This window comes from Homarus americanus, unplaced genomic scaffold (genome assembly GCF_018991925.1).
Source record: "Homarus americanus isolate GMGI-L3 unplaced genomic scaffold, GMGI_Hamer_2.0 scaffold5589, whole genome shotgun sequence".
In the NCBI taxonomy this organism is placed as follows: Eukaryota; Metazoa; Arthropoda; class Malacostraca; order Decapoda; family Nephropidae; genus Homarus; species Homarus americanus.
The window spans coordinates 6,255,963-6,280,879 of record NW_024736650.1 but is presented as its reverse complement, the minus strand read 5'-3'; the positions used below and the strand labels follow the sequence as shown (position 1 = coordinate 6,280,879).

General features: G+C 37.0%; 1 protein-coding gene across 2 annotated transcripts; it reads left to right on the top strand.

Annotated features, from left to right (window-relative positions):
• Positions 1 to 319: 319 nt before the first annotated feature.
• Positions 320 to 23,718, top strand: LOC121872322 (RNA polymerase II-associated factor 1 homolog). 2 transcript variants are annotated; one of them, XM_042375038.1, is made up of 11 exons: positions 320 to 476; positions 7,556 to 7,588; positions 9,496 to 9,588; positions 9,726 to 9,903; positions 11,412 to 11,561; positions 12,745 to 12,992; positions 16,415 to 16,657; positions 17,396 to 17,607; positions 18,396 to 18,756; positions 19,801 to 19,932; positions 23,125 to 23,718. In XM_042375038.1, the coding sequence occupies exons 1-11, from the start codon at positions 409 to 411 to the stop codon at positions 23,336 to 23,338; spliced, it is 1,932 nt and encodes a 643-aa protein (XP_042230972.1). In that variant the 5' UTR covers positions 320 to 408; the 3' UTR covers positions 23,339 to 23,718. The 2 variants fall into 2 exon arrangements, with proteins under 2 accessions (XP_042230972.1, XP_042230973.1); XM_042375039.1 differs by lacking the exon at positions 7,556 to 7,588.
• The last annotated feature ends 1,199 nt before the right edge of the window (positions 23,719 to 24,917 follow it).

Genomic DNA, 24,917 nt, shown 5'->3' with positions numbered 1-24,917 from the left:
TGACTTTTATGGAGAATACTGTGTACATAAGTAAAAAGTCAGCTTAATTCTTAAATTTTACCTGAATTTAAAATTAGTGACCATAGCCAAGTACTCCTCAGTGTTACCAAAACCCAACTTACTTCTTATTTTGTTTCTACAGTACCTTTCATCAGACATGCTACATGATAGTATTTAGAAATTATGTATGAATTTGTATATCTTATTTAATAACAATATTTACTTGAATAATGCTTCATAAAATCTCCTGAAAACTATACAGTATATTATGCTAAAATATCAAATATATTATAGGTATTATTCTCATATTGGTAACACTGGGTTTGTTGTTGTTGGGTGGTCAGTGATGGAGTAAAGGAGGCAATTATAGGTGAACAATAGGCAGTAAAGCAGTTTAATTACAGAAAAATGCCACCAACGGTTAATCAAGCACACTCTGTGGATCGTGATAAGCGCCCACGAACAGGTGAAAGAAGGTAAGTGGAATACTATATTAAATTCAATGTTCTTTGTCCTGTGTCTGGTAAAGGCAAAGGTGATTTATATGTATATCCATTACTTAAGGAAAATGATGGCGTGGTTAGGTTAGGTTAGGTTAGGTACATGCACTTGATCTATTAACTCAGATTAAATTAAGTTTACCAATTTTTTGTGACTGTGACACCAAATACTAGTCGAGAAGTTATTAGCAGTCCGATTTATTCATCTAGGACCATTATTTGACTTCATTCCGGCTACATTTGGCTACATTTGGGTAATTAGTCGGACCCGGTACAGGGTCTTTTTATATTAGTGCACCGTTCTATCTATCGGTGTTAGAAATGTTTAGACAATTCTAAGACATTTTTCTTTGATATTTTCGTCGGAAATTAAGGTTTGGTTTGGTTGGTTTTTGGTGATTTTCTTTGTTTTTTGTTTTATATCGTTTGTTTTTGTTTTTTACATAGAAAAAGGGGTAGGTTAAGTTAGGTTATATTTCTTTTGGTATTAGGAATATCATTGAAGAAAAATGTCTTAGAATTGTCTAAACATTCGGAAAAACATATTTCTAACACCGGAGATAGAACGGTGCACTACTATAAATTGACCAGGTACAGTTATAAAGTTGCACTTACCAATGTTCTGCATTACATTTTTTATGGTTTAAATGATTACATATTAAGAGGACCCATGATTTTTTTTTTGGGGGGGGGGGGGGCCACTATAGAGGTACGGCTGCCATATATAAAACATCGATGTCTATTGGTACGGCACCCTAATGCGCATGCATAGTGGACAGACTATACAATGACAGTTACTAGTTGGTGCTCTTTTTTACTCGCCTAACCTATAACCTCATCCGTATTATTATCCTTTTTTAGTATTTCTTGGTAAATATTCTTCCATTGGCTGTCCTCAGGGTTTGATAAAAAAAAATTGGGGGGTGTATTATGGTGTGGTTTACTCATATTTGACTTTCATTTCTGGTGCAAATTAGCATTTTTTTTTTTAAATGAAAATTTTCATGTTGTGATATTGTAGTATTCTTGTTTTACATGGCCATAATACTCGGAGGAGAGAGACAACTTAAGTCTGCAGTTTACTCAAGAAAACCATTGATTACAGTTACAGTATGATGTAAACAAGCTGAACAAAGAAAACGCATAATGGTGAATTATAGCAAACTTACGAAACTAATTTAAATACAGGTATTGCCACATTTCATTTGTAACAGAAAATGCTAATTTGCACCAAAATGGCAGTCAGGTTTGAGTAAAACACACCATATAACACCAAAAAACAAACAAACCGAACCTAACCATTTTTGGAGCTTACCTGCTATTGTGGTGGAGGATACAGCTGGACAATCTAGTACGCTTATGGTTACAGACAAAAGAATTTCTGTCTTTTCTTAAAAGTAAAAAAATTCCACACGTAGGACATAGTCTGATGTTGGTAGGACACCGTGATCTTGTAATATTTGTATCGCTTCACTATTGTTCTGATAAACTCGCTGCATAACACCTAGATAAGGGAGAGAGCACTTTTTGCACACCATCATGAGCCTTCAAAATAGCTGCTTCAAAATTATTGGCCAGCCAAGTCACATGACACGATACTTGAAGATCATTGGTTGTCATGTCGCAAAGAGGAGAAGGAGAGGACAAGAAAAGTGATTCTGGCAACATGGCGGGTACAGAAATTTATGCCTAGAAATTTGTGAGATACTCTGTTATTATTGATTTGCACCAGAAATGATATGAGGTCGTATGTTTTTTTTTTATAGTCTTTGTGTCTGTAATAATGAAAATTGGAAACCTGCTGATAGCCAATGGACGAATATTAACTCATTTCTTCCGCAAATGATTACTTTCCGGAAAAATCGCAATAATTTGATGGAAAATCCTTGTATTTTTTCTAAGTTCGTTGTTTACAATAGGTTACGTTTGATTCGGTTGCATTTGAGAAGCAGTGCTGTGACCGATTTCTACCGGTTAGGTTAGGTTAGGTTGGATTAGATTTGTTTGAAATTATGTTTTTCCAGTGTTTTTTTTTTTTTTATGTGTATTTAACAATTTTGACCTTCATTTCCATCGCAAATTACTACTTTTCTGATTTTTCCCCCACCCAAAACCCCTGGTTCCCACTGGGGTCCCGCATTATTGTTGGATAAGGGGGGAGGGTCAAAAAGTAGTGATTTGCGGTAGAAATGAAGGTCAGAATCGTTCAAAACACATTAAAAATCATTGGCAAAACATAATTTCAACTTTCAAATAGGTGGATGACAGAAATGGTAATTTTACCACCTTATTTAACCTAACCTAACTATTAACAACACAGTGTCAGTATGGCTGGCGTATATATATCCAGTGTAATTTTTTACCTATGACTATTGTGCCTGTATCCACTAAATATTTTTTTCATGAAACTTTGCCAAAATTGTCTTGTTGCTGTTTATGCTGATAAAACAAGCTAATATTCTCGAACAGTATGACAGGTTAACATATGGAAATTTTTCGAGAGATGATACATTCTTTCTTACCTCAAGAAAAATCCCTTAAATGATAAGAATTTACAATTTTGTTTAATATTAATGTTACAAATTTTTTTGTCCTGAACACTAATCTACCTCCAAGTGACAACACAATTTTCATTCTTGACATGACTGTTGCATACACAAGAATACTTAAAAACTTACCAACCACTGCTACATTAAAATGAGTTATCAAAGATAAGATTAACTTACCTATCCTCGGTTAGGTAGCTTATGTACTGTATGTTAAATTAGGTAGTTTGGGTTGGATTATTTTATCTCTGATAAATCATACAATGTAGCAGTGGCTGTTATGCTGTTCCTGTGTGGAAGCATTGTGTTTGAAATGCTTTTCGTGAGAAAATATCCAAAAATATGTTAAAAAATTTGCGATTCATCACCGTATCTTGAAACCTGGAAGGTAGCAAGTACAGTAGAGTTTAGGGTAAAAAGAAAAGAAAATAGTGTCGGTGGAGGAGATGGTTAGCACCAGAAGGACTTTATGGAACTGCACCAAATTTTCAGATGTTGCCTAGCTAATAGCGATAATGAAAATTGCACCCCCCCTCTCAAGTATTTTCTTGAAGAAAGAAATTGTCTTGTATAGAATTTTTTTTTAATAGTTCATGGTTAAATTGTGGTACTGTTCTAGAGAGTAGTACACTGTACTGTATTACCAAAATAATTAGCACTCATAAAATATACATTCAGTACTGGTACAGTATCTCATATATCCTGTCATACTGTGTACAGTATATCCTTTTGTGGTAAGGGCTATGAAGCAGAGGGATAATGTGCAGTGAAAGATGGTAGTACAGGTACTGTACTGTACTGTAGTATAGGTACTGTACTGACCTTTGAATCCAGTAGGATACATCAAGGTTTGGTCCCACATATTCACAAACTATATTGAACATTGCTTTATCACTCAAATAAAAAAAGTAAAGAAAATATTGTATGCATATACTATTTTAAATAGAAATCATTCACCTTAGTCTTTGTTGAAGTTGGGAACTCCCTAAAAGTGAGTTAAATGGGTTTGCTTACATACCAGCAGCATCAAGGCATGAGACTTTACTAGGAATAGAAAGTTTAATGATAATCATTTTGTGATTGAATAAATAACCCAATACCGTGATTTTCTTTGGTTATTTACTGCAGTGAAGTATTTATTTGTACAGGCAATCTTAGATTTCTGAACATTTGGTACATGAACATCTGCTCATACAAACATTATACAGAACACTCAACACAAACTCAGCATTTTTAACACTTGAAGGCAGAAAAACGAACGCTGCGTGGGTGTACTGCACATTTCTTCTGCACACAAGTGTCCTCCCATAATTTACTAGGACTTTACTAATTCAGCCTCCACTAATTTTGTAGTACCTTTACCTGGTAATTTGTACATTTTGCACATGGGCAAAATATTCAAAGGATTTTGAACAGTTTTTGGCCATTTAATAATATTTGTGGCCCTAAATAGTAAAATTGTATAACAGCCAGTCATTAATAAGAATTTTCTTCTGAAAGTTTGCCTTGAATGTTCATGCTATCATTTATGCTTTTATTGAAATACAATCAGCTGATATACAGTACAGTATAGTACATCCTCTATCCTTTTATATTTAATATATTCATTTGTAGGTAGTGCCACAAAGTAGAGAGAAAGAGAGAGCACTCATTCATAGTAGTGTAAATTTATTGAAAAATATCCATATTAAAGTAAATATTGTACAGTACTGTACAAAAAAAAAATTGGGCACCAAACATTTACATCTCCACAAAGCAGCAAGTCAGTGGCTGCTATATCCGACTACATTGGCAGGTGGGTCATGGCCTTTGTCTCCATTGGTACTCTAGTGAAACAAAAACATATACAGCTACTCCTCGACTTACGACGGGGTTAGGGACCCAAATCCAGGTCGTAAGTCGAATTGGTCATAAGTCGAAAATGCGAAGATAATACCCTGTACATAGAAAATCTAAAATGGGTGTATCTTTTTCTTCTCAGCACCACAAAACTCTCACTTTTAAGCATGCCAGCCACTTTAAAGGAAATTAAAAATTTTTTTTTGTCAGTACACAGCGCTATCACTAACGTCGGGACTCGAAAATACGTAATTTGTAAAAATTTTGGTACGACTGGGGCGGTCGTATGTCCGGGTGGTCGTAAGTCGAGTAGGTCGTAAATCGAGGAGTAGCTGTATATATAATTGGCTTTCGCAGGAACAAAACCACTAATCATTGCCAGCATTTCAAAAACCTTTATTTTAGGTTGAAATGTAAACTGTTAATAAAAACATAATGTGCATAGAGTTTCTGTCAGGGTAATTTATGTTTATTTTGGAATATTGTACAGTATTTAAGACGCTCAGCATCAGAAGGGGGTGAAGCGACACCCCGGCCAAAATGCGTTTTTTGATGGATATCACTATTTTCACCCTTCCTCTGCATGTTGGCATTGGATGTAACCCTCTAGCTAGAATAGAAATATGGTAGAAAGTCTTTAAAAAATAAGGTATGATTTTGCCTCAGGCCTGGAGCTACTTATCTGGCTGTGCGCTCAGTTCGAGAAAGTGGCAACATCCCATTCAGAGCGAGAGGAGTGCGAGCCAATGACAGTGCGCCTCCCTCGAACCATACCCCCTGAGGCAGCCAATCATAATGGATTTTCCCTTGCTACGTCACAGCTCCTCGGCCAATCCGCGTGCCCGGATGCTGCCCCCCCCTTAGTTTTGACGTATATTTTAGCATCAGGAGGTTAAGTTTACTTTCTGTTGTTTTTTATAACTTTTCAGCGTAACATTGACATTGTTCGTGTTCCACGGGTGTGAGAAGTGCTGTGCAATATCCTCCCGATATTGGAGCAAGACTCGAGTGAGGCCAGGCCTTCTGGTGTGGGTTCAGGAGCCTATTATTCCTGAGTGTGTGTTTGATGCCACTGCTCACATGGACACCCAGTAATGCTTGGTGACAGTGATTTTGGTGGTGAATTTAGTGTTGATTATGGTGATACAAGTGCTACTTGCGATGGTGCAAGTGACTTGCATGATTGCAGAAAAAACCATATATCACGTTATGAACCATCCGAAGATCTTTTTGCCGACTATGATGAGTTAAAAGACAATGTGGCATGCAATGACGATGATAATGATGGTGAAAGTGAGCTTGAAATAGATAAAACTGAGTACTGTATACTCATAATACAAAAAGTGACTGCTATGCATCACAAGACCTTTTTGCAGACTGTGATCCGGTACAGAGTTACATGACATGCACTGACGGTAATAATTACAATGAAAGTGAAGATGAAAATGATGAAAGCGAGTCTAATGGTAACACAAACAGTGACACTAATGTATCACAACAAGAACATACAGACTGAGGAGGTTGAAGTGGACAGCGATGAGACATGCACTGACCTTGATAGTGATGAAAATGATCCTGACGTAACGAATGCTAATGAAAGTGAGCCTGACCCAACGAATGCTAGTGAAAGTGAGCCTGACCCAATTAATGCTAGTGAAAGTGAGCCCATACCTCAGTCTTATAATGAAACTGAGCTGTTTCTGGCATCAATAATCAATGTTTTAGTTGATGAAGAATCTGTGTGGCGATTTTTAGAGAGTGCAGAGAACGACTTTGATCAGTACGTGGTTGATTATGACGAAGCCATTAAAGTTATACGCACTCCTCAGGATTTACGTAACTTCAAGTTGCTACGATCTTCAGGGATAATAAAACGAAGGAACTAAACAAAGTAAGATTGTAATACTATTGTCATAATAATGTTTTTACCAAAGATTATGCAAACTTTCTCCGCCTTTGTATTCGTATGTTGATTACGTTGGGGGGAGGGGAGAGGTTAATGGTGGGGGTGATGAGTGTAGTGGTGTTTCCTTATTATTACACACTATTTTACTTAACAATATTATAAATATTTGGCTGATAATAGGGACGGAAAGATAAATATTGATAGGCAAATGAGTTTTTTATTATTATTTTATTTTGGGGGGTTTATGAGGGGGGTGTAAGACGAGTGCTGTTTTTGGTGATCATTAACTTGTTTTACAGTATTAGTCCACAATAATACGAAAATTTTGCAGAAAAACGCGATTATTGTTGGTTTGAAGATCAAACGACTGTACATCACGGGTAGTTATTCTCATTCAGCTCGCGATAAAATAATAACTACTCACAGTACTAACTTCTTGTTTTCACAGTTCGCTAGGAGAGGGATTGGGCTGCACGATAAAAAAAACCTAGCTTAAAAAACAAAAAAGTTATGGTTGTTTGAACTTCGAAGAAATTTAAACACGTTTTTCTCATCTTTTTGAATTTGGCGCTTCACCCCCTTCTGACACGGAGCGCCTCATTTATAGTAATATAATATACATTAGATATCGTGCTAATACCAATACTACAGTATATGTCAGTAACATGTACTGTACTAAACTCAATAGTGAATACCGTACTACTGTATATGAAACTCTTAATTTCTCAGTTGAATAACAATTATTTTATCCCTTTCTCTACAAGCCTTCCACTTCAGGAACAAATACATATTAGAAGGCAAGTAACTGAGTTCTTAAAATGTTGTGTGTTTGGGGTAGTTACTTCATCATTGAGATTCCATAAAACTTTTAACCAGCTTTGACTTTACATAGTGAAAAGAGGAAAGACATACCCGGTGTACAGTACAGTACAGTAGTGTGTTTAGTAATTTTGTGTGGGGTTAAAGTTCATACAAAAGCACATTCTTCAGTCTTTTGCCAATTTAATGCAAATTGGTTAGAGGTGAGAGCAGAGATACTCTTTTTACGTGCTGTAATACTGTTAAAAAAAAATTATGCTACAGTAATCCCGTTTCATGATAAAAGTCCCGAATATCTGTGTAGCTTATCCCTGCCACAACCTAGCAGCATCACCCATCTCCTGCACTATTATCCCCCAGAACTACTTTGATCATTGCCACACACATTGCTTCCTAGATATCTAGATCCCTCACTTTACCTCATCCTTCCATCTCATCAGCAACACCCAAATTATGAACCCTTCTGTTTTTTTTACTATTGAAACTCTTGAAAATTCACCATTTTGAACTGTACAGTCGGGGTCAAAAGTTCACCCCCCCCCCCTCAAAATAAAGCATCATCAACCCCAAATGAGATGAAACAGTCAGGGTAAGTCAGTTCAGAGACTCAGTTTCACTACAGGGGTCGAACCTTTTTCCCCGACTGTACAAGGGGAAGAATGGTTTAAATGAACTTAAGGTTCAAATTAAGGGAACAAAAAAATTAAGCTGACTTCTTGTTTATCCCCACACAAAATTTGGATTTGGTGTTCACACTGCTGACCAAACATGTTACTTTACTTGCACTCAGTGAGAAAGGCACAACTGTATACTGTACATTATTCTTCCTACACCTTAGAACATTCATTGGTTGGTGTGGAGAAACTACAGCTAAATGCCTAAGTTTTTCATGCACCTTGGACTCAGTCAAAGCATAACTGGCAGTACTGTAATAAGGTTTCTCATTGTTATACATATTTGTAAGTTATATGCTATTGTCATCTAGTCAAGTGCTTTTCAACCTTTTTCATGGTGGGTCACCCTTGGGAAGCTCTTCCATGAACTGGGTCACCCCATTATGAGGCACACATAACATGTTACACATAAGCAACAGAACACAAGAATTTAGTCATAAAATATAAACATAGTACACATCCTTCTGGAGTAGCATCAGGTGTATTGGAAAAAGCCAAACTTGTGTTAGACTTTAAAGATAGCCCCCCCCCCCTCCTTAAATGCAAACGCTCACATTTTCCTGAGAACAATCAACAGATGTCGTACTATGTCCAGTACTCTTGGACACCAGCAGTTATTTATTTATTAATAATATTTTTTTTTAATGTATGGAACTTTTATTACAATACTATTTCAAATTACAGTTGGGATTTGTATTTTGTTATTTTTGAGCACTTCTTTACTTTTTTCCTCAAAACACAATACACCCTGTACAGGTAGGTACATAAAAAGGGGAAAAACAGTTTGAATGAGAAGGTCACAAGCTTCACCAGTGACAATGAACCATGCCAAATTTTATTTGATTTTCAGTTGTATTTGTGCATTTTCATTGTCATAGTAAACCTTCTGTTTTGTGTCGATTTTACCACACATACTCATTCAAAGCTTATATTGCGATAAGATATGTATTGTTCTAGGCTTATATATACAGCCAATCACCCCTAGTAGTCACCCCAGCCACTTGGATCACCTTGGGTCACCCCAGCCTACCAGGTCACCCCTGGATCACCCCAGCCTATCAGGTCACACCTGGACCTAGCCTGGGTCACCCCAGGGTGACAAGTCACCCCGGTTGAAAAGCACTGATCTAGTCTATCACTTTTCCACCTCTTTTTCTATATTTTTTATATACTGTACAGTACAATACTAATATTTTGTACCCACATGACAGATCTGACCTAGTGAGCAGGGTGAAGTATTGCAACACACTACCAGATATTCCATTTGATCCAAAGTTCATCAACTATCCCTTTGACTCAAACAGGTAAGAGCTACAGATTTGATTCTTTAATTCCATGTTGATTTATACACTGATTCATATATTTTTTAAATAAATTGTTTTGAGTCACAAATTTTTCATCTCTAGTACCATTTTGTATTATGAAACCAAATGACTTGCAGATATGTGCGCTACAAGCAAACTTCTCTTGAAAAAAACTACCGTTATGAAGTCCTTACTGAACATGATTTGGGTGTGACAATTGATCTTATCAACCCAGAGGCCTACACACCAGTAGCAGGTGTACAGCTTCATCCTACAGATGAAAGATTGCTTGAAGATGATATTCTTACTCCACAGGTTTTGCAAAATAACTTTTTTTTTTATTCATAAGTGAATTATGTGAGATGGTATTAAGTAGCCTGAAACTTTGAAGTCTGAGTGAGATCCTTAATGAAAATTTTTATGCATGTCACTAAATTCTCAAGTACAGTACTGTATCCCAGTACTTCAGCTTATAAAGTCCATGACTCACTTTTAAATGAAATGAATGTTGTGATTTAAGGCATAATTATGAAAACAATTGTGTGTAACCTTTGAAGTAGTGGTGGTTGTTTGTGAGTATGACACTTGTGATACTCTTAAGATTGAATGAAGTTAATCTTAAAAAAGTGTTCAGACAACTCTGGTAGTGATGGTACACTTGCTACTGTACTTTTGATTTATGATGAGACCCACAAGGATTTTCACCTCAGCATTTATGAGGCGTATTCTGTTCATATTATTTCCTTCTAGGAACTATTGTGTACTTTTTTCTGGTTTCGGAATTGACATGTATTATAATGACCCTGATGTATGCTGATTTGTTGAAAGCTTTCTCTAGGAACATCCTGAGCTTTCAAGGGGTATTACTCTATTGTTGGAATGCATATACGATACCCCTAATTACATTCATTCTTAGGGTGGAAAGGTCCTCATTATAAAACGTTTCACTATAAGTCACATTTCTCTGGAATACATCCCCAACTAGTAATGAAGACCCCTGTACACTAATTATCCAGTTTATTTAGTTACTGGTGTTTGGTCTGAGTGTGGGGGTGCACTAGTTTTAGTGATTGATATGGTCTACATCAGCAGATGCCGACTTTTTTTTTTAAGATTTATGGTGCATGAATGCCTTTTTGGGGCTCTTGGAATCTCTGATTTTTGAGGCACCCATCTGAGTGTGAGGAATTCATTCTAGGACATCACCAGAATTCTATTTAGGCAAGTGTGAGTTTGTAAGATGATGCCTGTTTCCCTTTTTTAATGCAAGAGGCAAACACCATGAGGGGTGCATGCTGCATGCCACCAAACTAGTGCCAAGTTATAAAGGAGAGTTTAAGCCTAAAAAAATATATTTTCTTAACTTAGCCATTGAAAAGCAACCCAGATCCTTCTTACTCCCCTGTTACAGTCTATCCTTGGAGGTTGGCTAAGTGAGGGGCAGGTTGTTGTTGTTTATGACTTTGTCAAATGAGGTATGATTTATGCAGTAGAAAGAATAGCTGAGCAGTGTCATGGCTCATCACTATCCTGTGTCCAAGGGTGAATCATTACCTCTAATTTCACATTTTGGATGATCTTGTCTAAGAAGTGAGAGTCAGCAATCATTGGATTCCCATCAGTTACCATGGCTTGGGAGTTTACTGTGAAAATCCCCCCAAATTTGGTCTTTATATAAAATTAGCTTATAGGGTCAAGACCTGAATTCTTCTCACCTCTGATATTAACCTTTCTTTTTATAAAAAAAAAGATTGTTTTCATGAAGTAAAACTGTTGTGATTAAATGATTTTGTAAAAAGATTTAAATATCTTTTGTGTTACAGGATGCAAAACGCTCTCGACATCATCATGTCAATGTGTCTTGGTTGCGTCGAACTGAGTACATCTCAACTGAACCAACACGCTTCCAGCCTCAGACTAATGAAAAGATTGAGGCCACTGTTGGTTTTGCTACACGTAGGAAGAATGCCACGGTGAGTTGTTATTTTTTGTATAATGATAGTATTACAGGTATAACTAGTGAGTTTAATTTGTCGGAAAAGTATAGCCATAGGTTCATAACCTATCATGGGTACAGTATAAGCTTTTTAATGAGAAAAGGAAATATAATATGAGATAAGTTTGGGAAGGCTCCTTGGTGCACTATCCATGCCCCACCCAACCTTTTCATAGTTGTCACAGTAGTACATCCTCTTCTGTACATGCCATTCTTTTTGTAGAGAGTGAACAGGTCTATGATGGAAGAATTGGGTCAGGTAATAGTTTTTGAGATAAAAGAGTGACTTAGTGGATTGTGGTAAACCTTACTGAAGTGAAAGCCTAATGAATTAAGATATAAGACTATGATGAAGATTGAGATGCTGGAGAAAAGTAAGGATTTCAAGTACATGGGAATGAAGCTAAATAAGAATGGTATGATAGAGAATAAATGAAGGGGGTGAACAATACATGGGATGAGGGTGATTGTTGAGCAGGGAAGCACAGTACAGTACAGTATTGTATTAAGGGAAGGAATTTAAACTTGGAGATAAAGAAGGAACTCAGAGGAAGTATGGAATTTTATATCTTCAGTTATGGCAGTAAAACATGGACTTGAAATGGAGCAGTATGCTAAAAAAAATCAGGGCTTCTTGTGGTGTTACCAGAATGAACGGGCATGAAAAAGGGAAGTGGAGTGGGTGCTTGGAAAGGCAGAACAGGCAAAGAGTGTAAATTGTGTATAGGTGGAATGGATGAAGAGAGGTTTAGTGTTGTTATGGATGTAAGAAGGATACTGGAACTTAGTAAAGAGGGTGTAAAAGGGGAAATGTACCAATTGTGTCGAGTAGAAGGAGACTGCTTGCATTGTCGGGAGAAGGTAGAGCAATACATTAATGAGAGAAAGGGGGAAGGGGTTAAGGGTAACAGAGGGCAGAGGAGGTGTATGGTGATTGGAAAATTTGGAGGTTCTTCTGTTCAGGCCACCCTTCGGAGGAGTCAAGACATTGTATGTAAGGTTAAAGAATTAATCTTAGAGTTGCAGTTTCTGTGTTTAAAGCCATTTCTATTGAACTGTTAAGGTATTTTAAAGGAATTATTGCCACTCATAATGTACATTATCTTTCAAAGAGGTATTTCCTTCTTCTTTTTCTTTTATTAACCTAAACCCATTTCCAGGAAGAGAATGTCTACACTGACCGTGAAAGTCAGCTTGAGGCCATTGAAAAAACCTTCCAGGAGGTTAAGCTTCCTATGGAGACTCATTACAGCAAGCCAGGTGTCACTGCTGTTGAAGAACTACCAATATACCCTGACTTTGATCTGTGGAAGTATCCTTGTGCTCAGGTCATCTTTGACTCGGATCCTGCTCCTGTAGGAAGGCCCATGCCTGCACAGTTGGAAGAAATGTCTCAAGCTATGATCAGGTGAGTGCTGGCTTGTGATTTATTTAGATTTCTTGTTAAGATGAAGTTGCAAAAGAATTTCATAAATAAAAAAACTGATGTTGGTGAGCTGAAGGTAAAAATTTATATATAGGTACACTGTATATGTAAATAAAGGCAAAGGGAGAGTAGCTGAAGAAAAATGGAAGCAATTGAAGACTACAACTCTAGAATATGCCACCTTGGTGTATGGCTTCAAGAGATGACTAGGAATACAATACTAAGACCAGTAAATGGTGGGGTGATGTGGGGGGTATAATGATGTCTTTATTATTGTATTTATTTTATTTATTATATATCTTTATTCTTTTATAAATTGTTTCAATTCTGTTTTCTAATTCAATTTCTCAAAGTATTTTCTATTTTCTGTTACTTTTTCTAACCTAATTATATTCTGATCCTAGGTTTACCTGGGAAACCCCTTTTTACCTTACAATCTTCATTGCTCACAGTAGCTGCCACCACCCAGGTTTTTCTATCAGAATATATTTCATAACATAACATTAACCTCTTGGTTGGTAGTAACGTGGCGAGGGTAAGGCTCGTGGGTTCTAATGTGTTCACTAGCACAAATTATGAGGGGGAATGAAAGGTGGATATTGCAGCGGTAATGATATCACAAAAAACATATGATTATTTATTGCAATGAAGTCGAGTATAGGAACACACCAATAGAACACAAACACATGAACCACTCCTTGAGGTTCACTCAGGACTTGTCTAAATTTACGTTAACACTGATACAAATTATAAGGACCACTTGGCCCTACTTCCCGCTTTGCAAAAACAAATCTTTAAATTTAACAGAAGCAATATTGATTAGAAAATACTGTAACTTACTTTAACATTCTACGAGGGTGACACATGATAATAATTAATCTTCGCCACTTCATTTCATTACCACTTATACTAATACTTTATAACACTCCAAAAATCTATCACAAAGCTGATATTTGTGTACAATTTACTCTGGGCACACACACTTCACAGGACTCCAAGACACAACGTTACCTCTCATCACTTACTAATGTTATACCTGTTAACCCTCTTGACGACACAGGACACTTTGGTATTCACCTTTTCAGTGAGAACAGTGTACTTCAGACTGATACATACACGATGAATTACCACTGGGCTTATGCCGGCTGGGATCGAAGGAAAGTTTTCTTGTTGGGATCCAAACGTTGGAGTGCGTTCACACTCAGCGAATCTGCGGCCTATCTCAAGCTTTGAAGCTGAGTCTTGGATTCGGTCAGTGCATCCATACCCCGCTGTACCAGTAGGCCTCAGGCTCAATCATGGTTTACTCAATACATCCTGTCTCCACTGGCCGCCGACCCTTAGCAGCCCCAGCAACACATACAGTGCCTGTTATGCCGAGAATAAGGCACTGAAAGTGATATAAATGAAAACACAACAGTTACAAAATACGTCTTGGTGCAAGGAAACAAATGCGCATGAACACCAACACCCAAAACTTAAGTTACGTTAAAACAGGAACACTGACATCTTCAACAAAATTCAACCAAGTCAAATTCACTTAATATGATGGTGTTAGACACAGAGTAACATACCTGTTACAGTGGAACGGATTAATCCTATAACTAACGAATGCTATAACAAACAAGGTTCTAGAACCAATTAGATTCGTTATAGCATACCCCACTGTATGCAGAGAATAAGGTGCTCAAAGTGAGCTCTCAATGGCTGCGCTCTCTATTTTATACCTCAGGGTTACATAGTCGGGATTTTTACATCTATTTATCGGTATCAGCTACTGTACACATTGGCATTTTGAAAATTAGTAATATGGGTCTATATTAATTCTTAAGGCTCAGCCTTATAATCTAATCATTTTTTAAACTTGTAATGCATCAATTAAATTTGTAAAAAATACTCAGATTAATATACTGTACTCATTTCTTGTGAAGTAAGCGTTTTTAGACATGTATTGAATTACCCATGGCCGTTAGATGACTGGACTGGAGGCTTCGACATTTTCTGATCAATGATTTAAGACTTTAATACTAAAATGACAATTACTTTAATACGGTCATCAGGTTTTCTTATGGTTACAAATCAAAGACAGTTTTGAATGGATAACTCGTAACTTGACAAGAGGCAGAAACAGTTATTACAGATTTGACTGGGAATTCATATACATTATCTGAGTACAATTTTAACTACATTTAAATATAGTTGAAGCTTTCAACATATACATACTGAATCTTGAATGCTTCACCTACTGGTAGGTATACATCACTTAAAACTACTCATTCATGTTACATCATAATTTAAAATTTACAAAACAGGAGCAATACAGAAACAAATCTCTCTAGAGTTAACTTGCTCTTTTCACACGTGTTTTATACCCAGTGGAGCATAATATGAATAAGTATGGGTATGAAAATATTATCAGTGTAACTGTACCATGACAGTGAAAGATTGGCTGTGCTAGTTAGGGAAGAAAGAGGGGTGAGTGAGCATCAGTTGCACATAAGCAATGATGAAGAAGGGACACACACACACACACACGCACACGCACACACACACACACACACACACATATATTAAAAGAAGAGCAAAAGACAAGTAAGGTTTTGGTTTAATTTTAAAGAGAACAAGAAACTTGTGGCAGAAATTGAATAGGCTGAGAAAACCAAAAGAAGAGACTGAAGTGGCAGTAAAGAATGATGGCACAAAGTACTTGATAGGTAACTAGCTTGGGTGTGATTAGACATCCTGCTTATAATCTCCCTCTTTTAAGAGTAATGGGTGATTTTAAGTTAAGCCTTCCCCTAAACAACATAGTAAGATTTCAGAATCAATCCCCTATTTCTCTTGGTTCATAAATGCCACAAACTTGATTAATGCATGCTCTTTTTTTTAAGCAAACTTTCCTTATTTTTAACATACTTATTGTTCCTTAATTTTTAATGTTCATTCTCATTTCCATGCTGTTTATACAAGGAAACTGTGCGTGCTTTCTTCCATTGGTTAGTTATTCTTCTCACATTATGCATTACCTGTACTGTACATTCTTTCTTTCCATTCTGTCACTTTTTTCCTTTCCTGTGTGCAGAAAAATATTCAGGCTCTCTCAGAGGAGTATGTTGATTAATGGGGTCATGCTTTTATGATACCGCTGTGGTATTGAGCTAATCACCAGGCAGTCTTAGACTAAGCGTGCCCTTTTCACGTGAGGGTTACTACTCCTTAAATTGTGGAAAATGACATACAGGATAAAAGCATTATTATTATTTCTGTTATTTTGTATAGTACTGGACAGGTATTTGTACATTATGATATCTGAAAATGGTTTGGTGTTAATTTTTTATATTACAGTATTTTGTATTTGATGTAATTTGGCTCATCACACAAATTTTTTTTGTCTTTCTTTTAAGGGGTGTGATGGATGAATCAGGAGAGCAGTTTGTGGCCTACTTCTTACCTACAGATGATACACTGAAGAAGAGGAAGAGAGACTCTGATGAAGGTGTTGAGTACATGGATGAAGATGAATATGACTACATAATGGCTCGTGAATACAACTGGAATGTAAAGAATAAGGCCTCCAAGGGTTACGAAGAAAACTACTTTGTCGTCTTGCGTAATGATGGAGTCTATTATAATGAGCTAGAAACAAGGTGAGTCTTCTGTTGATGAAATAATTTTAGTATATTATTGAAACTGATGCTAACAAAGTCTCCTAAAGAAAATTTTGTGGAATTATGTGTATAGCCTCCTGAAAGCTATATTTTTTATTCATATTATTGGATTGCAGATACTGTACTGTATCTGGTTACCTTGGTCCTCCACTCGGTTATTGTCCTTGGCATATTCCTTTTATCCATAGATGATATATTTAGGTCATTTTGACCTTGAACTATCATCTGGTAATCCACACACACACACTAGACACAGTTCTCCAATGGCAGACCCAGAAAGTTTTCAAGGGGATTCACAAGGCACTTTATGGGTAAGGTTAGATTTAATAAGATGCTTTACTTTTGGTTAGTCAGTAGGAGACATCTCAGTATAACTACTGTACCATTGAATTCGGGGTGAGAGAATTGGACTACACAACACATTCTTGTCATTTTAACTTTTTTATAAGTATGTCAAAGCTGTGTGCTGTCTCTAAGAGCACTTGTTATTATTTCATTATGTATAACATAATTTTGGGTCTATTTATGTTCAGGGGTGTCATTTAGGGGGTGGGTGGTGCCCGCCTCCCCAAGCTTTCAAGAGAGGACCTCCCAATGAGCCATAATTAATTCACAAATACAGTAGATGGGGACCAGATGCTAATTTTTCCCAAGGAAAAATGAAACTCCTACTTATGCTGCAGTTTATTTATTTATTTATTTATTTATTAATAACAGAGTGCGTTTGAGCAAGCGTCGTCTCAAGCAGGGCCAGCAGCCAAACAACTCCCGACTGGTTGTTCGACATCGGCCTCTTATTGCTCAGGAACACAAAACCCAGCGCTTCCGAGAGAGGATGCTGGAACCACCTGGTGAAGATGAAGAAGAGGAAGAAGAAGAGGAAGAAGAGGAGGAGGAAGAGATGGAAGTTGAACAGAATGAAAAAGAAGGTACTGTATATAGATCTGTTTATTTGAAGTCTTGTTTATGAAAGCACTCACTAGATTATATTTTGATTCATTCCAAGCTTATGTTATTCAGAAAGTGTAGTGATCTGCTGTGGTTTACTGTTATTAGCAGACGTGATACACCTGTGATAATATGATGCTTAGGAAGTGTTGAGGGAATGAAACAGAAAATGTAAGCCAAGCTTATGTGCTGAGGTGAATTATGAAATATAAAAAGAAACAGTCAGTGTAATGTTGAATGACTTTTTTGAATACATAACATTAAATGGAGAAATAACATGTACGTGAAGATAAAGACTGTAATAGTAAAGCTGCTGAAGAGGAGGAGGACAAGGATGAGTGAAGAAGAAGGGAACAGTGTGATGTAATAAGCAAGTAAAAAGAATATATCATAGCAGGAGTTGAGAATTTTTGGGTATTTTGTAATTCTTATGAGGTGTGATGCTCTTGTTCCTACCCATTAGTAAGGAAGGATAGAAAGTTGATTGATATTTAATATCAGTAGCTTAAACAAAGGCGGTGAATGACGGTATCCATATGGTTATTGATTCTGGTCACTACTATACAAGAATAATGTTTAGAAGAGTAAAGTAAAAGAAGTGTGACTCAACTTAACAGTACAGTGTATTCATGTAATTAAATTGCTTTGGTGCTTATATCTTCCATGTAGTGCCAAAGCATGGTCTGTAGGGTAGAGTTATAGCCATGAAATAGTTTAATTCAATTTCAGATGAACAATTCTATTATTCATATATGTTTTTATTTTCCAGGCAGTGCTAAAGGATCAGATGATGAAGGCAGCGAGAGATCTCGATCACGTTCAGGATCTGAGAGTAAAGAACGTGCTCGTAGTAGATCAGGTTCACGATCACGCAGCAGATCAGGTTCACGATCACGGAGTCGCTCTCACAGTGGTTCTCGGAGCAGATCTCGCAGCAAATCCCGCAGCAAGTCACGCAGTAAATCTCGCAGCAGATCACGCAGCAAGTCTCGCAGCAAGTCTCGCAGCAGATCTCGCAGCAAGTCTCGCAGCAGATCACGCAGCAAGTCTCGCAGCAGATCTCGCAGCAAGTCTCGCAGCAGATCTCGCAGCAAGTCTCGTAGCAAGTCCCGCAGTAGGTCCAAGTCAAGGTAAGTAAATAGCATGAACACCTCTGACAGTCCACACTTAAAATTCAAAATACAAGTTTCTCTAATATACGTAGGTCTTAGCTAACAACCACAGTTTATTGATCTCGGCTACTCGAGCCATTCTTCATGGGGAAAACTTTATTACAACTGATATTTCATAACAATCTTAATGCTGTATCTCAGGAAGCTTAATCAGGATATTTTCATTTGGTGTTAGCTCAAATATTAAGTGAAGATCTGCTTTATTTACTGTCTTGATAATTGGCAACCTAATCTTATCCAGAGTTCTTTATTCTGCACATTTTTGCATTGAAAAACATTTGCTGATGAATATACTTGGTTGAAATTTTTCATTTGGTTAAAGTGTGAGGGAGTAATGATTAACCTCTTGTGTATGGGGTCCCTTCTGTTCAGAGTAAAATCATCTGGCATTAGCTAAATAAAATATTAGTGGCATACCCTTAGTGAAGGGGTTATTGTGGTTGAAACATTGAATAATAGTAGCCCCAAGAGGATTTGACTAAAGAGACAGCTTGAATTGTATGAAATGGTTAAGCAAAATTAAATTAGGAATTACAGAGGAAAACTTGATCCATCTTTTGAGTATTAAAGTAGTATTTGGGAATGTTTGTGTGAAGGAGCATGATGGCTAAACTTAGTATACATGATGAATTGCTATGAAGCTTTATAATCATTCAGTATTTTACTGGTTTGCTATGATTTTCACATTTCCCTCTCCATGTGTATTTATTTTTTTTTGGGGTGGGGGGGTAATGCACAGTGAGTGAATGAAGTATCTACCCAGCTTTGGCCGAAGTATAATGAAACCTGACTACCCAACACCGTGAGTAGTGTCACTGCAGCCCTATTCCAAGGCTGCCAACTGTTTATGGGTACCACACATGCGTGTGTCAGTTTGCTCAACCTTTCTATGGTGTATTTCTCAAAATTCCAGGACGACACTTCATTCTCACACTGTACATGCCGTTTGGGTTCACTGAACATGTTTCTTTGAAAATAATAATAATTTTCTTCTCATTTCAGGTCTCGTTCCCGCTCTGCATCTGGCTCTAGGGCTTCACGGTCTCGCTCTCGTTCTCCTATTAAATCCAGATCTGGTTCACGCTCATCTTCTGGAAGCAGATCCCGGAGTGGTTCGCCAGCAAGATCAGAAAGGTTAGAATAAAGCTTAACTTTTAATGTAGGGGATTTTCTTCTTTTTTTTCATGTTTTTGTGTTCACAGGTGATTAGATAAGTGTCCTTGCTAAATTTGTGCACCAAGACACCCATCTCCTTGGTAAAGTGAAGATATTTAAAGCAGGATGATATGATATGATGAAGGTCATATGAGGTGTCGAGAAGAAATGTGGTAAAGATGTATTCATATAGTTTCAAAAAAAGCACAGTTAATGTTTTTAACCCTAAAGACAGTGTTTTCCACTTACTGAATGTACAGTAGTATAGGTATCCTTCGAGATATGAATGGGTTAGGTTTCAAAAAAAACATTTGTTGGGTGAATTTTTGTATCTCAAATGGAAAAACATATGGGGAAATTTGGTTTCAGTTCCCCAATGACAAAAATACCCCAATATCATACCCCAAAAACATGAAATCGGTTCACAAAGAAGAAAAAAACGTACCAAACTAATGATAAATGATACACAACTACTGTAATACTGTATACTACTTAATGCATTAAAAAACTAATAAAATACTAACTAGATAAAAATATGCAGCTGAAACTAATAAGGAAAGGCTAAATCAAAGTTTAACACAGCCGCCTGTTGCATGATTTGCATAGATGTTAGCTGCTTCATGAGTGACCGCCCTCAAGCGTCAACATAGCAACCACCCGGCCGCCTCTGCCACCCACTTTGTCCCTTCCCTGCTCTGACACACAAAGAAATGTTTATTCCTTTTATATTTTTTTATCATATACTTTTAGTGCACATTATGTATGTAGGATTGTGTGTGCATGTAAATAAGTTAAAAAAGTGAAGAAAGTTAAGTTTATCTATCTGAAACTATAAGTTAAAAAATAATCATACTATACCTCCCCCAGCTCCTCCTGCTCTTGCCGGTGCACAAAGAACTGTTTTCCCTTTATGTTTTTGACCTTATGATAATTACTTTTTTTTTCACATTCTATATGTAGAATTGGGTGTGCATGTAACTACAGTAAATGAAAAAAAATATGAATGTAACATAAACTCCTACTTCAGTCTGGTAGGGAGAGCGCTAGATGGATGTGGCCGCTCCAGCTGACTCCCGGGGGCATGCAAATTTGTATAAGCAGGGAAATGTTTTGTAACAAAATGATCGTGTCAATTCAGGAAATTTGTATAAGCTTATTTTCATATCTCGAATGTTCATATCTCAAGGGATACCTGTACAGTACGTATGCGTAACTGTGATCAGTTTTTACGTTTTAACAATGTATTCTTGGCTGATTGTGTCCTGGTACAGTAATTTACAATGTTGCACAACACAAATTATATGCAAAAACAGCAACTAGCGAGGGAACAACCTTCTACAGTGGCAGCAGAATATGAAGTAAGCGATCCAAGCAGCTAGGCCATCTACACACTTGGTACATGGGGGCACACTGGAGCATGATGCAATCTCTTGGAGCTTCCGGAAAATTTATTCCCAGGCCCAGAACAGTGAGGTTTGGAAAGATTTTCTTTGAATTTTTCTGGAAATTGTGCCTGATTTTCATCCATGGAAACTCATTTGCAGACCTGGAATGAAAAGAGTTTTCCCGGAAAATTCTCCAGGTCGATCTCAATTCCAGGTATTGGAGACTTCCAGGGATCGGGAATTCCAACTAACAGGGCGATTACTTGTACATTGATTTTTATCGGGAAAATTGCGCCGATATTCTCAAATTCATTATTCACAATGATTTTTTGGAACACATCCTTTGCAAAAACCGAGGTATTCCTGTACATGCAATGGGTGTATTTTTTATATAACTGTAATCTGTAAAATGTAGTAAATTTGATAACTGACCATATGCACCCAGGTGTGGTATGAAATATTTATTATTGTCTATTGATTAGGGGTTTTATTTCATGAAGTTAAAATCCCAACATCCCCAAACATGTAAATAAGATAAAACACATGTGTACACACACTCACAGCAACATAACACAGCATTATTAGCACAGTACTGGACTATACTCACTGGTGTATTGAGGACAACTGGCAACAGGGTGGCAGCGTGACCTCATGTGACCATAGGTGGGACGCTGAGTGGCTGGATGATATTGTGGCTTTGTCACTTTACTCCTGGTGTTTTGCCTGGAAAACACCTATTATAAACAAAGCAGATTTGGGGTAGAAAAGTGATTAAGTGATGAAGGGATACAATATTATGATATGACAGAACAAGGAATTTTGGAGGTGGGCCACTTCATCACTTTTTTCCGTACACTTTGTATGACATAAGAAAAACACAGTTGAGTTAATGAGTTCCACAGAGTATTAGTTTGGGATAAAAATTAATTTTAGTACCGGCAAGTACAGGTTTTAACAGAATGGAATTTCAACAGAACCCCCCCCCACCCCCGATGTGCCCATAGGCTGGTTGAGGGTGTGTGTCAGAATACTGACGGTGGAAGTACATTATGTGTTGAATATGTGTAATGCTGGAAATTTTTTGATAAAAGTAATTATTGTTGATTGTTTTGATGTTTTTTTGCTGCACCAAATTAAAAGAGGTGAAGTGCCTCAACACTATTCCATGATAGTGCACATGACTTATATACAGTATACTGTGCGTGTATATACAGTATATATGGTTGACAATTTGTAGTGTTATTTTGAACACTTTTATTGCACTGTTCTTTTGCACTATATCCATATTTTAAGGTTTCTATTTTCTTGATCAATTTTCTGCAAAACAGGGAGAGAGGAAAAGATAATACAGTACGGGGTAATTATAATTTTCTGGATGATTTGGTGTACAGGGGGTATTTTGACATTAGTTTCAAATGATTTAAGTTATGATTTAAAGAAAATATTTATTCCAGAATTAATTCTATTTAAGATAAAGGAGGTACTGTAAAGGAAAAGTTTTATGAACGTATAGGTTTTCACGCTGGAAGATTTAAAGTGAAGAGCTTCTTATTGAACTCTATTTCAACCAGACGCCTGAGTATATATTGCAGTACAGTACTGTTCTATACAGTACAGGATCAAAAAGTAGAACCATATCATGTTGCAAGTTAAGTTGTGTTAGTTTTTTGGACTTTGAGATAGCAATGAAGAAGGGTGCCATATTAGAGTTTGTGATCTGATGAGGGATTTCCAGATCTTATTTCTCTTTTGGGAAGAGATTTTACTTATTTACATTTATTTTCAGATCTGCAAAGTCAGCAGCTTCAAGCAGGTCAGCACACTCTGCAAAATCAGCACGGTCAGCCAGATCACCAAGATCGAGTCAGAGGAGCCGAAGCGGTTCTCCTGCTGTCAATGGTTCTCCTGCACGCAGCAAAGCTTCTGGTTATGCCTCTGGCTCTGACTCTGGTTCTGATACAGATTCAACAGATTCAGGCTCAGGCTCCGATTCAGATTAGATTTTTGTGCTGAACATCATTCTGGATGGTTAAATACAGGTGTTGATGCTTATGTGATGGATCAGTTTTACAATGTTAGAAAATTAATACCATTTACCACTTTGCAACGGCTAAGATCAGTTTTACGGTGGTCACTACCTGAATGCTTTTCCTGTATTGTCACTGCTATGAAAAAGTCATGTGCAATAACATGCAATATTCCAAGATATGATGATACAATCTCAGAATGGCATAACATGTGCATGGCTCTGCCCATCCTCAGTGACTGCAAAGCTGAACTGTGGTGTGTCACCCAGAGGATGGTGTGTGTGTGGAAGTTATTCTTTGTACGGAAATTAATATATTCTGTTCAAGTATATGTGAGGAATAAATAAATAAAAGAAAAAATATTGCATTGCCATTTGGTAATCGTATCACGGTAAAGTGAGCCGAGATACCCCACTCTGCACCCCCTCCCTGTCTCTCTGCACTAGCTCCCATGCATGTAAGAATTGTTTATTCCCTCTATGTTTTTGAACCTCATGATAATTGTTTATTTCTACTCCCACTCTGTAGTAACTCTGGTGCACATGAGAAATGTTTATTCCCTTTGTTTTTGACCTTATAATAATTTTTTTACATTCTCTATGGAAGATTATGTGTGCATGTAACAGAGTAAAAACAAAATGAAGAAAATTGCGTACGTCTACCTGAAATTACGAGTTAAAAAATAGCTGCTGAGTGCTAACTCTGGTTCTTCAGGGTCTCAGGAATGGAACCTATTTTTCCCCTTATTTGTTAATGTCGACATATGATCGATCACTACGTAGTAGTTAGTAGGCAGCTATCAACAGGGAGGTACTACCGCCTGGGAAGATATTGTAAGCATAATGTGTTGTCTTAATGGTAGACCCTGCTGCCATATGGCATCACAAAAATTGTGACCCAGGTTGCTGATCTGACTTTCTGCCTCATTTACACACAATTGCAGGGTCTCATTTGTTTCTCTTACTTTGACAACACAACATACATTCATTGTTTCTCACTCTTGATTTTTATTTGTATTTTTGTATTTATTTATGGTTCTTTATTATTATTACAGTAGAAGTCCAAAAATCCGGACTGCTTGGGGATTGGGTCGGTTCGGATTTTCCGGATTCTCAGGCAGTACTTTTAAAATTCAAATTTAAGGGGGAATAAAGAAGAGGTCAACAGGTACATTTTGATAGTTTATTCATTAGCAAATATAGCATGCTTCATTCATCAAAACGAGCAGTTTTAAAGAAAAAGCTGTGAATTCTAGAATTTTATTCTTTGCCTTTTTTTATATCATAAATTGTAGACTTTCCAATGTCGTATGTTTTCATTAGAACAGTATTGCTCACACCATGTTCTAGTTTCTTAATTATTTCAAGTTTGTCACTCAATTTCAACGTGTTCTTCTTTCTCTTCACACATCGAAGTTTATCTACTTTAGGAGCCATTATTATGGGTTGTACAGTACTCTGTAAATGGAAAGAGTAGGACTCAAAATTACATATGTTGTCACAGTTTGATTGCTCGTTTTAAAGTGGCGACCACGTGGTCGCTTGTTGTCGCT

Coding starts and splice junctions, on each gene's coding strand:
- LOC121872322 (XM_042375038.1), top strand. CDS start 409: ATGCCACCAACGGTTAATCAAGCACACTCTGTGGATCGTGATAAGCGC. Junction 477..7,555: donor CCACGAACAGGTGAAAGAAG/GTAAGTGGAATA, acceptor TTTCTCTACAAG/CCTTCCACTTCAGGAACAAA. Junction 12,993..16,414: donor ATGTCTCAAGCTATGATCAG/GTGAGTGCTGGC, acceptor CTTTCTTTTAAG/GGGTGTGATGGATGAATCAG.